Source organism: Glandiceps talaboti, chromosome 15 (genome assembly GCF_964340395.1).
Source record: "Glandiceps talaboti chromosome 15, keGlaTala1.1, whole genome shotgun sequence".
In the NCBI taxonomy this organism is placed as follows: domain Eukaryota; kingdom Metazoa; phylum Hemichordata; class Enteropneusta; family Spengelidae; genus Glandiceps; species Glandiceps talaboti.
The window spans coordinates 8,561,155-8,575,659 of record NC_135563.1 but is presented as its reverse complement, the minus strand read 5'-3'; the positions used below and the strand labels follow the sequence as shown (position 1 = coordinate 8,575,659).

At 35.3% G+C, this 14,505-nt stretch overlaps 2 protein-coding genes across 3 annotated transcripts in view; both read right to left on the bottom strand.

The window, feature by feature from the left end:
• LOC144446931 (uncharacterized) overlaps nt 1-5,524 on the bottom strand; it is a 30,321-nt gene extending 24,797 nt beyond the window's left edge. The window contains exons 1-3 of the mRNA XM_078136777.1: nt 5,414-5,524; nt 1,908-2,042; nt 525-655 (exon numbers count right to left, since the gene is read on the bottom strand). Coding sequence (XP_077992903.1) covers nt 525-655; nt 1,908-2,042; nt 5,414-5,450 — 303 coding nt within the window. The 5' untranslated portion in view covers nt 5,451-5,524. The remainder of the gene's footprint in view (nt 1-524; nt 656-1,907; nt 2,043-5,413) is intronic.
• Nucleotides 5,525-7,378: 1,854 nt separating this feature from the next.
• The window catches only part of LOC144446794 (dedicator of cytokinesis protein 7-like), a 35,610-nt gene continuing 28,483 nt past the window's right edge, over nt 7,379-14,505 (bottom strand). For both annotated transcript variants that reach the window (XM_078136629.1, XM_078136630.1), the window contains exons 36-41: nt 14,061-14,195; nt 13,348-13,525; nt 12,773-12,918; nt 11,921-12,064; nt 10,683-10,792; nt 7,379-10,126 (exon numbers count right to left, since the gene is read on the bottom strand). In XM_078136629.1, coding sequence (XP_077992755.1) covers nt 9,913-10,126; nt 10,683-10,792; nt 11,921-12,064; nt 12,773-12,918; nt 13,348-13,525; nt 14,061-14,195 — 927 coding nt within the window. In that variant the 3' untranslated portion in view covers nt 7,379-9,912. The remainder of the gene's footprint in view (nt 10,127-10,682; nt 10,793-11,920; nt 12,065-12,772; nt 12,919-13,347; nt 13,526-14,060; nt 14,196-14,505) is intronic.

The following is a 14,505-nucleotide window of genomic DNA, read 5'->3' as shown; positions in this document are numbered from 1 at the left end:
CTTGCGCGTTCCTGCAATAGCAGGAATCGGTGGTGAAAGGGGTAAGTCACAAATGGTTTATGGCTGGCTAAGAATTAACAAGTTGCCAGTTTGATCGCACCTGAGCACCACTACCATTTATCTCAGGATGGTGTTTGAACAAGATTAGAACCACGATTGTGTCCCAGTCAAACCAGCTGTATAATAAATGGGGACCTGATAGGATACAGGCTAATTATGTGAATACTTTAATCCCATGTGCTTACAGAGGCTGCAATGGATTGTATGCTTCCCAGGGAGTTGAGGAAGTATAAATGTATATTGTGCCACTATAGGTCCATGCCAAAGGTAACAATTGTAAAGTTCTTTGACTATAACTTTGAAAAGTGGTACACAAAAACTGTTATTATTATTATAATTATTACACGATAAGAGCTAATTATTTTAAGGAAATTCTTTCTTTATTTTGTTTATGTTCTATATCAGAACAATGACCACAGGATTAGTTAAGAAATGTCTCTAGTACAATTAAGTAACATCGTAACCTGATATGCTGCCACAGAGAGTGGTGTTCTGCCTTGTGAGTCCATCATGTTGATAGAGGCACCCATTTTCACCAATAATTTCATAGTTTCCAGTTGACGGCCAGCTACAGCATGCGTTAGTGGTGTCATACCTATCAATAAAGAATACTAAGTATATAAATTATACTTTAAGCATTTGAATGTTGTACTAATACATGATGCACGTATCTGAATTATGCGGAGAGCAGAGAACTATACCTGACTCCACAGTCAATATGTCATATTTCAGTTATGTCAGAAACACTAAAAATATTCATGGTTTGGTCAGTCTGTTCACAGTCCATTTTCAGGTAACAAATTAGAGCCAAATAGGCCTTTGCAAAATATGCCATGGTGGCACTCTACTTCCTGTCTGTGCGTACCTTGGTGGTATACATGGTATAAGTTACTTGGTTAATCATAGAGTACTGATGCTTTCCTAAATGTCTGTAATACGAAAAATATCCCTGATGTACACTTCTACAGAATACCAAGGGACAAAGCTCTTAAGAAAGAGTACCGTATGAGGTGATGATACCCCAATTTGAGCGAGGGCACTGTTAATTCTCAATTTCCTGTTTGCAGTCTGAAATGGCCTATTAGAATTAGCATAAGGCTAAAGAGACACAAAGTAACTGCTCATCTTCCATACTGTTCCCACTCTACTATTTTGCCTAGTATATAGTGACTACCAGGGTACCAATTCACAATCAAAGCAGTCTATCATGTGATACAGCCTTGATTTATCCATGGTTTCATGATATGATCAGCAACAGCAACTATGGCAAAGATTTTAGCCCTCACTTTTGTGAAATTTGGGGTGGCAAGAACTCCAGGGGAGAGGGGGGGGGGGGGGGGGTTACCAGTGGTCAGCTTTGGTAGGGGTGTGTGGCCAGTACTGGAAACCCCAGGCCCCATTTTAGACTCATGTTGACCAATAAATCAATACCCCATTTTAGACCATTACAGGTTTTGAAAGTTTAGACCAAAATACATTTTCCTTAGGAGGCAACATTTTGGGGCAGTTAATTGGTAGTTATGATTTGGTAAAGGACAATGGACCCCATTTTAGACTGAGGAAAATCGAAAATAATGCAAAGTGGACCCTATTTCAGACCAAAGGGCTAGAAAACGCACCCCAAAGGACGACACATGTACGTATACTCAAATAAGGGGAGTAGCCCCCCGGGCAAGAACCTCAGTAACCAGGAAATGGTATAATTATAAATTTTTTAATAGAAACCTCCACTACATGATTTTATCTTCATGAAATTACTATGGGTCCAAAATTATATGTTTCATTTATTGGATGTTTTGAGAATGTAAAATTTTTCTGTTAAATATCTTGAGAACAACATAACGTACCTTCATTATCTTGATATTCCAAAACACTGGGATCATGTTTAATTGCTTCCATCAAACTAGGAATGTCTCCCACACCAGCTGATTGATGTGCGATCAAAAACCAATCATCATTGTCACTGCTTTCATCGCCATCATCTGACAAAATAAATACTAAAAAAGTTATAGCGATACTAAAAAGTTAGCGATCACACAATAAATATTAAAAAGTTAGTGATACTAAAAATTTAGTGATGACAAAGTAAATACTAAAAGCTTAGCGATCACAAAATAAATACTAAAAAGTTAGTGATCACAAAATAAATACTAAAAAGTTAGTGATCACAAAATAAATACTAAAAAGTTAGTGATCACAAAATAAATACAAAAAAGTTAAAGATGTCAAAATAAGTACTAAAAAGTTAGTGATCACAAAATAAATACTAAAAAGTTAGCGATCACAAAATAAATTCTAAAAAGCAATTAAAACATTTCAAATCAAGGAGTGATGCTCTAATAATTTGCTGTGGTAGGAGTTCAGTCATGTTTTTGTGTGAAATAAACCTGGATCTACTCAGAATTGAAAAATATGAATTAAAAATTTGGAGTCACTATGAAAGTTTGTTTTTAGATATATGAATATAAAATCTAAATTTATTAAAAAATGCCCCTAGGAAAACGATGAAAGTAATAGCTCAAACATTTCATGGGAGATTACTTCTTGCAAAAGGCCTAAAAAGAAATTGTTTGGTTCTGGTTATTCGATCCGACCCCACCTAGTTTTTCACTGCTAACCCTTAACTTTTTTGTACGTATTCAGGAAAAATAGAAATAAAATTGCAAAAATTTAGAAGTCTTGCGAGAAATAGTGGACGTGGAAACAATCAACAACTTAAAATGAAAATATAAAACTGTTCTTCCAATGGCTGTACATCTAATGGGAAGAAACCAATAACACTGACCATATGGAAAACAACAGAAAACATAACTACTTGAACTAGACACTTGCGCATGAAAAAAAATAATTTTGAAATAAAAAATATCTACCTACCCCGTCTATTCTAAAACTGAGCGTAATCGGAACCACACAATTTTTAAATCCTAATTAACACTTTAAATTTCACTTTTTATATTGAAGAGCAGTAAAGAAAACTCATAGTGAAGTAAATAGACTGTTCTATTTTGACCCTCTAGTATGAGGTAAAAAGCTATTGCAGGTACAGAGAATAAGTCAACCTTGTTCTATTTTGACACTCTAGCATGAGGTAAAAAGCTATTGCATGTATTGTTATGACATATCATAATTTAATTTCAGGTTTGAAAACAGAAGCATCTGAGGAAGTCTCAGCGAATGTGGCATGGAAATATAACCAAAATCAACTAAAGGAAACTTCAACAGTCTACATAGGCCTAATTGTTTAGTTTATTGAATTGGAAATTTAATAATCCTAATATCAAATCTCTATGCAATAATATTAGTACTGTTAAATTATTAACTGGATGTCACATAAAAAATTAATTCAACTATTCAACCATATCAGTCTCTAAATGGCAATTAAAGGGGTACAAGCTGAGTTTATACGTATTTGGTCGCAGTTTTGTTTCTGCATATTTAAAAGGTACTCGTAATATTGTACTTACTGAAGCACACTTAATCACAGCACTCAAAATTAACTGAACTCAAACCTGGTATGAAGATATAACCTACAAACGATCCAGTGATGTCATTTATCATACATATATAAAAATGTTCAGGAACTTCTTACTACGTAACCAACTGTTCTAACCATGCCGGAAGACAATCATAAAGTTATAGAATTAAGACATGCATCAACATTAACAATATACTAGAATGTGGTTTTGTTTAATAAGTATTTTCACTTGAGTATGAAAAAAAGCTTATAAACTCAGCTTGTGCCAGTTAAATATTGACATCAACATTTGGTTATTAATAAATTCTTTACTTCGCCAATATTATTATGCTTTAAACTTTAAAGCTGCCCTGGCTGCAACTGAACATATTTTTTGAAAATATTTTGTTAGATACTGTACAATAACTTACTCATAATATTGAACACCCTGAATAGTATTTAATCACCTATAGGTGAACATATTTTTTGTAAATCAAATTTATTTTTGGGTCCATACCTAAAAATCAGCGCCCTCAACGGTAAGAATGATTTTAACTCCTTATTGCCATACTCATGGATAAGATAGACCACTGATTATGTACCGTGTCTACTTATTGGTATTTTAACACTTTTCAGTGAATAGATTGTGGTTGTCTAATCAACAAACGATACTACAGTTACAATCTAATACAGTTTCAAGATGGCGACAGATTCAAAACAAGCTTTAGCCCAAGATTTAAACTTGTCGATACATTACCTACGGATATTATTGACAACTAGTTAACAGATACAATGTCTTTTTGTAAATAACAGACCGTTTGTAGAGAATATATATATTTGATTATTTGATGAAAAAAAATAACACAGTTGCAGTTAGTGCAACTTTAACAACACTAATGTATGCTCAATATCTTTAATGCTCACTAACACAAATATTGCAATGTTATCATAACTTTTGCGAATCAAATGAAAAAAATTAAATTTATGAACAGAAAACAGAAATTAGTAATTATCACATGCTGATCTTTTATGTATATTATGGAAAGAACAGCATTTTTACTAATTGGTCATTTTACTGAGAATCTGAATGAGATCTCAATTTTTCTATGTTAACGAACTTTTCCTGACTAACAACTGAGTGCAGTTTTCAAACCCGAAAGCTTGTAGTCTATGTGTCCATCTATTCTTTTATCTCTCTATTTATCTACTATATTTATCTATTTATCCCCTCAGAGTCTCTCTCTTTGTGTTTGTATATGTGTGTATGTATGTATGTATGTATGTATGTATGTATGTATGTATGTATGTATATATGTATGTATGTATGTATGTATGTATGTATGTATGTATGTATGTATGTGTGTATGTGTGTGTGTGTCTGACTGTCTGTCTGTCTGTATGTCTGTGTCTGTGTCTGTGTGTATGTATAGATGTGTGTCGATCTATCTAATGACATACATTACATAAATTGTACAACTTCCTGTTTTTACAAGTTGGAGATTAAAGCCTTACTCAACAGTTAAATTTTTTTGGGATGACAATTACATAATCCAATTCAGTTAATTACTGATTCTGACACTTAATTTCACACTAATTAATACTGCCCTGACCTGGTTATCCCCTGTCTTAATTAAAGTACACACATCAATTTTCTTCAAATATTGATCCAAAATATAGGTGTTGATGCCTTCTACAATATAAGGCCAAGGCATATTATGTTATCCGTCACGTCTAGGAAGGAAAACACCAGACACGTTGGGAGCAGTATCAGTAAAAGTACGCATTCCCCCAACAACGATCGTACATATCCTTATAATCGTGTCTCTACCGTGACTATTAAGAACCTTGTTTCTAATAAACAAACACTGGGTAAAACTACACAGTTCAACTTCAATTTACCTTGCCGTTCTGCCACTTGGGAGTATGTAAACTCCATTGCTCGGTGATGATGTTCACAAAATGTCGTCGTCGGTTCTATCGAAGACCTCGCCCGACATCATTATCATCATATTCACGGGTACGATACAAGCCTCATCACTGTTGTTGTTCACAGACATAGCGGGTAACGTTATGACGTGATTTACATACACAGTTCAAGGTTTGGATAAACTGGCGCTTTTAGATTGACTCAGCGTAACACTTCCATGGTCAGTTCAACGTACGTAATAATGTCATCACAAGCGACATTGTCAGACGACTTTCATCTCCGTTGCGTTGGTAACCAAATGAATTAAAATATGAGGCGATGTGTCGTTCAGGAACTTGGTGGATTTAAATGGGTGTGCTTCTGTGTGATGACTACTTGACGATTTTCCGACACAGCACAGAGGTTTAGTGATGAAGATGTCGCATATTTCGGACAACACTAAAGAGTTTGTGATCTTTTTGTACATGTACTGATGTACTACGGAGACAGATGTGATTAATATTCATGAGATATATATTTCGTCACGAATCGAGATTGTATACAGTGTAAAGACGTTACCTCTCCAGCAGTACCACAACGTTGTCTCGTTGGTTTATACCGTGAATTAGATCTCGCTCTCGATCAGCTGCTGATCTGTACTGCGAATATCGAATGTGCATGTGTGTAATTAATACCACGGTATATGATTACGGTGCAGTGGAGCAGTTCGCGCAGCCAAACGAAAGAATGTGTCAGTAATACCTTATCGTTGGTGGCGCAAAATAGCAAAAATAAGGGAGCCCTCACTATTTACAGGGGGAGGGTCGGAGGAATCGGGGGGGGGGGGGTCACATTTTACAAACCTGTTCTTGGGGAAGGGTCATATTTTGCATTATAATGTTTGGGGGAGGGTCACATTTTACAATTCGTAGTTTTTTGACCAAATTGAATATTCAAAGATTGTCAATTTGTTTTGTGTGTTTTGAGATGTAAAAGTGAGATGAGCACTCAATATTTATTTTTTACGTCTTCCCTCTCCGTGTCGAACCTCATAGTGGTAGTGTATACATCCAGAGCTAGCTAGGAGAGGGAAGACGTGCCGAACCTCGTCACGTATATAGATACAGAGCTAGCATAAACTATACATGTACAATGTATGTTACATACTATGTACATGTGTCCACAAGACCGGGGCTTGTATACATTCTCGCAAACCAGAGCTATTATTTCTTTCACCTTACTGCGAAACGTCACTGGGATGGTACGGCGCGTTATGAACAGTGCCGTAAAACAGACCATAGTTTGCGACGATGTACTTCTCCAAATGTTAGAATCAGACATAGTTCTTATTTTATTAAAGATGGAGATACATACGGCAACGCAACTCGATCGACACCTTGAAAATACAGTTGTGCACAGTATTAAACCTACTGGAACTGAAACAAAATATAACCACAACTTTGTATCTGTTTTTTTTTTTCTTTCTGTAGCTTACGATATTGCATTATACCAACAAGTATACCTCAACAGGGTAGACAGGCGGTCATGCATACCATGTTATTGGTGCATGTACATATAATGGGAATATTGATTAACGTTCAGTATATGCAATTGTCATGGGGAGGGTCATGTTTTACAAAATGGGACAAAGGGGAAGGCAACTTTTTACAAATGGGGGGGGGGGGGTCATGTTTTACTTAATAGACCATGTGTGATTTCCTCCGGCCCTCCCCCTGTAAATACTGAAGGCTCCCTAAGAACTAGGTTATGAAGGGCAATGACGAGAATAGAAGAAAAGGGCACCTGCTCTTTTCTCTTCATTCTAATGACCCGAGTACGGCAAGCTTATAAATTGTCGCACTGCTAAATTTCATATTAAATTGGTTAATTAATTGATATGGAGCTAAGAAAGAATGTTACGATCAAATAAAAAATAAACATTAACTTTTTATTCCACACTTTTATTTTATGCAAATGACACTTAATTGTGTTAAGCTTTCTCTGGGAATGGAAGATTAAAAGGACAACATTTCATCGATAAATAGTCTGTCAAAGACATTTTTCACAATATAAAATACACAGAATAGAATACATGGTCAGCTTTTTATCAGTTTGTTGTAATAATCTACATCGGAGGTATTACCTGCTCTTTTTGTATAACCGATATCTCATTTAATTTATCGAATGTTATCTTTGCATGGAATCTTTCCTTAGTACATGCCATACAAGGAAATTCAACGCTATTCATTCTACGGTTGTATCTGTGTATGGATCATTCCTTAGTACACATCATGCAAGTAAAGTCAACGCTATTCATTCTATAGTTGTATCTGTGTATGGATCATTCCTTAGTACACATCATGCAAGTAAAGTCAACGCTATTCATTCTATAGTTGTATCAGTAAACCATATAGAATACACAGGAAATAAGTCTTCATAGAAGACAGAGACCCCAATTTGTAATAAATAACTAACATGGTGTATTTCCTAAACAGCAAAGACTTTCTATTGACGCCAGTTTTCATGCAAAGCCAATAATATGCACAATTTTTTTTACAAATTGATAAAACCTACTCTAATTTATGTACATTTTGGTTTAGAAAAGCTACCAAAGTAGAAAGAAAAGTAAATTGTCAAGTTTCTTCAAAACGAAACAAAACGTATCTTCAACTTTTATATAAATGCATGCCGAGTATGTGAATTGAGGAAAGTTCACAAAATACTTCAAAGTTATGTATTTCTTTATTTCTTTTCTTTGAAATGATCACTGTTTTACAGTGTTTTCTTGTACTATAAAGTCAAAATGGTCAAAAAAAAACAAAACAAACACTTGTAATATAAATAATATTCAAATTGAAAATAAATAATAACAAATTGGGTAGAATAACTGAATGCATCTCAAATAAGCCCCTCCCCCATCCCTGTGAAATGTAATAGCATCAGTTTTTGCTTATTCTGCATATAAAACGGGGGTCAGATTAAGATGAGGCTCATTATGCTAGATGACTTTGACCATGTAACAGGCACTTAAAGTTCCTACTAAACTGCCATTTTAAAGTCAGAGTATATTACAGACTTTGGAGATTAGGAGATACCTAATGTTGGGCTACGGTATTATGAATATACAGGAAAGAAATCTGTTACTGTATATTTTAAATTAGTTCGGGGACTGTATTCGTGAAAATATTGGCTTGACACACATTGAGAAGTGTCAATACACTGACTTGGGATTGAAAATTAGCCCTTTACATGACTGGCAAATGATCATCTAAGTCCTTGTATTTCTATCCATGGACATGATATATGTGAGGACATAACAATGGCAATTGAGGTGTTGGCTTACAAAGATAGACACAAACTAAAAACTATTATTGCTCAATGCAAATAAGTGATAGCAGTGCCTTAAAATTTTTTGTGGATAAAATCATTGTATGGTCTAGAAAGTGTAAACACAGGAAGTCCCTAAAATCATTGAAGTCATCAGAAACATCACTCTGCTGTGAGTATACAATTAAACCAACATCCAGTCAATACCTTAGATCAAAATATTGCAAAAATAAGTTTTTGTTTGCGTCTACATTTTTTTTGTACCTTATAGTAAGTCAAAACCTCAATTGTTACTGTCGTAAGTATAGTGTTGGCAACATAAATGGCAGCCAGGAAAAGTTCTACATGGAGGCATCATTTGACTATCAATCTTTGATCAGCTATTGTTAAATCTACAGGGTTCCTGGAGTTGCTTTACCTATAGTGGGTGGTACAAGCACATGTTTACTGTATGTTCCCCAGGCAACTGAAGAAGTATAATGGGTCGTTATAAATAATTCAGTTGTGCTAAAATCTAACATTACTATGGGTATCTTATCTCTCAATGCATTCAAATCTACATAGGCGGGTATTATTTAAATCACTGTGAACTCCTGAACTACTTAATAACTACCTCGTCTTTCTATGCAATCAATCTATGTGTATGTATGTATGGTAATGGCAGTGTCCAGCTGTGAAATCTACAACTATTATAACCCTTAACACTGAAGTAAAGCACTTTCTGTATTTGTTACACTCATTTATAGCATTCATATCAAGTGTAAAAGTATACTCTTTCAATTGCTTTATATTATAAACCTAGCATGTGGCCTTTCTAATGTAACAGTAGTCAATTTGCAAACAGTGTTTTTAGCTAACCAACATTAGATAGATCACATGTAGTGAATGATAGCTGTCACAGCTTTGATTTTATTCATATTAATTGTGGCACACAGTGGAAACGCTTTAGTTCAGTGCTATGGGTTGTAATGTATGCCCTCAACTTTCCAGAGGTTCAGCTCGGTATATATAGTACTGCAGTTTTTAACAGCATGGATGTCAAATTCAAAATCACCACTGTAAGTTTTCTGCTCAGCTTTGTCTATGTAGTGGTTTTACTTCAAGTTCATGACTCTAAAATCTATAGCTACCAATGTCAGTATAGAATCTTTGCATTCAGTTGACTCTACGTGGTGGCTGTTTTAGCCTTACGACTACCCGATCCTGAACTGCTGATACGAGTTTCTCGACGGGGGTTTCGCTTAATGGTACCACCCGTTCTGCTGATCAGTGGTGACAGACGGTCCATGAAGTAGTTGTAATTTCGTTCAAGTTCACGTTGATACTCCCTTTGGTCTTGACCAATCAGACTCTTGTTCTTACGCAGGGCATCATCGCATCTAGTTTTAAAAAAAAATAATAATGTTGGTTTGAGACTGACAGATTTGTCATCGTAGGCACCCCCTTAATGGCCTAATAATGAAATTACTTTCTAGCATCCCAAAGTTTATGAAAATGTCTTTATATCCTACAGGTGTTCCTCTTAAAGGAAACACAAACTGATCGTGATGACAAATGTACAATATTTTTGTGATGCTTCACTTCACAAAGTTCTCACTTTACACAGCAAATTTAACTTCAGAGGCATTCCCTTGAAAACACTTTGTAAATATAAAATGTAATTATAATATTTTATTAAAAATCATTGCAAACTATGTGTATATTACATCTTGATCCTGTAGAGCTGAATGAAGAAATTTTAGTACTTTTTTATTTTTGGTGATTTGTATTGTATGTACTTCTGAACAGGACACATAAACAAATAAATAAGCCAGCCAAATCATCAACCAACCAACCAACCTACCCACCAACCAACCAACCAACCAACCAATCAACCAACCAACCAACTTGTGAGCTTACCATTGCCCTAAGCATGTGACCTATATTTCTACTTACTTGTTGGCGAATTCCTTGAAGCATAACCTCAGTTTGTTGTGATGTTTGTCAACAGATTTGCTTGTTTGTTGAAAGTCGGTGAGAAATACTACTGCTACCTCCAATGGCCCCTGTAACATGAATAGCAAAATGGATCCAATGTATGAATTCAGTGAATAAAAATCAATTTTATCTGCTTTTTATTAAAATATTCTAATAATAATATTTATTTCTTAAAAAATGCTTTCCATGTAAAAAGACATCTAAAGATGCTGTACAACACAATCATAAAACTTATGTAAAAAAAAGAGTACAGTAAAAATTACTAATATCAGAAGAGAAAAAAAATGTGAGTGAAAATAAAATGAACAGTATAATTTAAGAATGCTAAAAATCAATTACTAAAATAGACTGTAAGATATGTCGTGTTATTCAGCTCTATCAGGCTTCTTAATAATTTCTTAATGAGTGCTGACTGAACGTGGCATGAATATCTGTATCTTAGGCCTAATACAAAAAATTGTGTGGTTTTGATTACACTCAATTTTAGAATAGGTCGGGTAGGTAGATATTCTATTTTATTTTATTATATATTTTTTTCTGTGTGAGTGTCTAGTTCAGGTTTTCCATTGTTTTCCAAATGGTCTCTGTATTATTTATTTCTTCCTATCAGATGTACAGCCATTACAGTTTGGAAGAACAGTTTTATTTTGTCTTTTTAAGTTGATGTCAGTTTCCGCATCCACTATTTCTTGCGAGACTTCACAACTTTTGCGATCGTATTATCTTTTTCTCGAATACATTTAAAAAAAGTTTAGGGTTGGCAGTGAAAATCTAGGTGGGGTCAGGCCTTGTTAAAGTCTAAGACTATTACTAAAATGGTCATGTTAAAATGTGAGTAGCAGCTATGACATTGGTCACATAAGTTTAGTGTAATGTTCATTGTTCAACCATGAATACATTATTTCTCCTGACTCAAATGATGCAACGGTCCATCGCAAATATACCCTATATAAAGGCACAGATCAACTTGATGCTCCTCTGAAATTGCAAGTAATCTGTGGGTGATGTGCAATCATGAAATGACTCTTCCTGGAGTGGTGTTCCCTTTTAAACATGTATAACCTAAGCTTACATGTATGCTCCTTTAAAATGCTAAATATAGTAACATAAGTTCGGCAGAGGTTAATGAACTTATTTTGAAAGAGTCAACTTGAAGATAAGTTTTTATTTCTAATGGGAATTTTTTTTGTTTATACCTGGTTGACTGTTGTTCCAATACAGCCTTGGAGAACCATTTGTAACATTTTGGAGTCAGCTGGGTTCTGATTGGTAGCATCTTGTAATTCACGTGTTTTCTTCTGAATGTCTTCAATGGCTACTTCTACAGGTGTCAACTCAATCTGAAAGTATAGTCATCATGTTAGGTGTATGAGCCTGAAAGTTATGACTGAAGACAGTTGAACTTGAAACACAATGTCGGCTGGAGTCACAAATTTTTTTACAATGCATGCAAGTACATGTCTCATTGTCATATTGTTCACTATGGTACTTGTAGTGTCTGAAAATGTATGTTTAATATTCATACATTGCTGAAAATAAAGAAATACACAAAACAAACACAACATAAAACAATGCAAAACAACACAACACAACACAACACAGCACAGCACAACACAGCACAACACAGCACAACAGCACAGCACAGCACAGCACAACACAACACAACACAGCACAGCACAGCAAAGCACAATAAAGCACAACAACACAGTGCAGCACAACACAACACAACACAGCACAACACAGCACAACACAGTACAGCAAAGCACAATAAAGCACAACAACACAGTGCAGCACAACACAACACAACACAGCACAACACAACACAGCACAGCACAGCAAAGCACAATAAAGCACAACAACACAGTGCAGCACAACACAACACAACACAGCACAACACAGCACAACACAGTACAGCACAACACAACACAACACAACACAACACAATACATGTCAATAAACACTGCCTGGGTACGACATCTTAGATAGCTTCACATACAACTTTTCATTACTATCATGGACTCAAAGTAATTTTATCAACTCATTTTTACCTCTTCTCTAGATATAACTGAGACTCTTGTTTTCACATATGGAAATGCATTGGCAGTGGTGAGAATTGTCTTGCGTTTGTACTGGTCTTGTAAATCACCATGAGCACGACCATCCTTAGTGAAAGGTGTAGCATACATGAAACGACCTGCAATATACAATGAAAGAACTATTGATAAGATTTCTGTAAAATATGGCCATGATGAATGAATTTATGACACATCATAACCTTGACTTTAATGTCTTGGAAGAAGCATGTGAAATGAGCTTCCATGTAATAATAGCCCCTGTCAGTGAAAATTTTGGATTTGCTTCCAAGAAATTTTTTGACTATGTGAGTAGAAATGTTCATTTGTCTCTACAAAAGTGTGTTTTAAATTTAAAAAAAAAATTCCATTAAATTTTTTTGGGAAATAAATTATTTTCTGTTTCTTTGCAAAAGATACCTACAATTTCATCTTAACTTCATAAAAGGAAATAACAATATGGTTTTACATTGTGAACAAAAGGAAATATTGGATACAGTGTTTTTTTGGAAATGCGCATTCTTACATCTGTGATGATTTGTTATACTCACGTATATTATGGTTCCTTTCAAAGAAGGTCTTCCTTTTGAGAATTTCATAGAAATTATAGTATGGCTCCACATAGGTGATTTGTATGTAGGCTTTGTTTGGTGCTAGTTTATCTCTGTCCACACGATTTGAGTCTTTGATCACTTCAACTACACCACCAAATCTCTCGTTGTAGAATGACTGCAAAACACAGACAACAGACAACACTGTAGTATGAATACAACTAGTAACACTGAAGTAAAGCACTTTCTCTATGTGCTACACTCGTTTACAGCATTCATATTACAACGAGTAACACTGAAGTAAAGCACTTTCTCTATGTGCTACACTCGTTTATAGCATTCATATCAAGTGTAAAAGTATACTGTTTCAATTGGTTTATTTACAATCCCAGCATGTGACCTTTCTAATGTGGTCAATTAGCAAATGAAACAGTGTCCTTTTGCACTTGAAATGGATGCTAGAAACGATTGTGGTACATACAGAAAATGCTTTACTTTCAAATTGGTGTTATGGGTTATAATATTCACAGCCCTAGTACCTAATCTGGAACCATTCAGTCATAGTACCATTGATAACTAGTAGACAGGTAATTCACAACAACTGAACCCCCCCCCCCCCCCATACACACACACACACACTACAGTACACTGTGTTTGATACATGTGAATGAAAAAACAAAGAAAAACATATTAGTATTGTAGATGCACTTTACCTCTAATCTATGGGCTATCTCTGGTAACTTGGTTATTGAAGGCTCCTTGTACACATACTCTTGTCCGTCTATGTCCCCAAACATGTTGCCATAGAAACCAACACGAAAATAGGTTCCAAAGAGTCTTTTATTATCCTTGAAGACAACAGAACAGTAAAATGAGATTTCATGGAGTAAAAGGATTTACATAACAACCTCTATCCTACCAGGTCCCCAATTATACAGCTGGGTTGACTCGGGTACACATGGGATAAGGTCCTTCTCATTGCAACCTCTATCCTACCAGGTCCCATAAAGCTGGATTGACTGAGCCACAATTGTGGTTCAAATCTTACCCACGGACACCATTCAGTTACAAATGGCAGCGGCAAGACTCGGACCTGCAAATTGCAGATTCCGAGTTGGCCATGCTAACCATAATGACTCCAGTACTTGCCAGCTCATG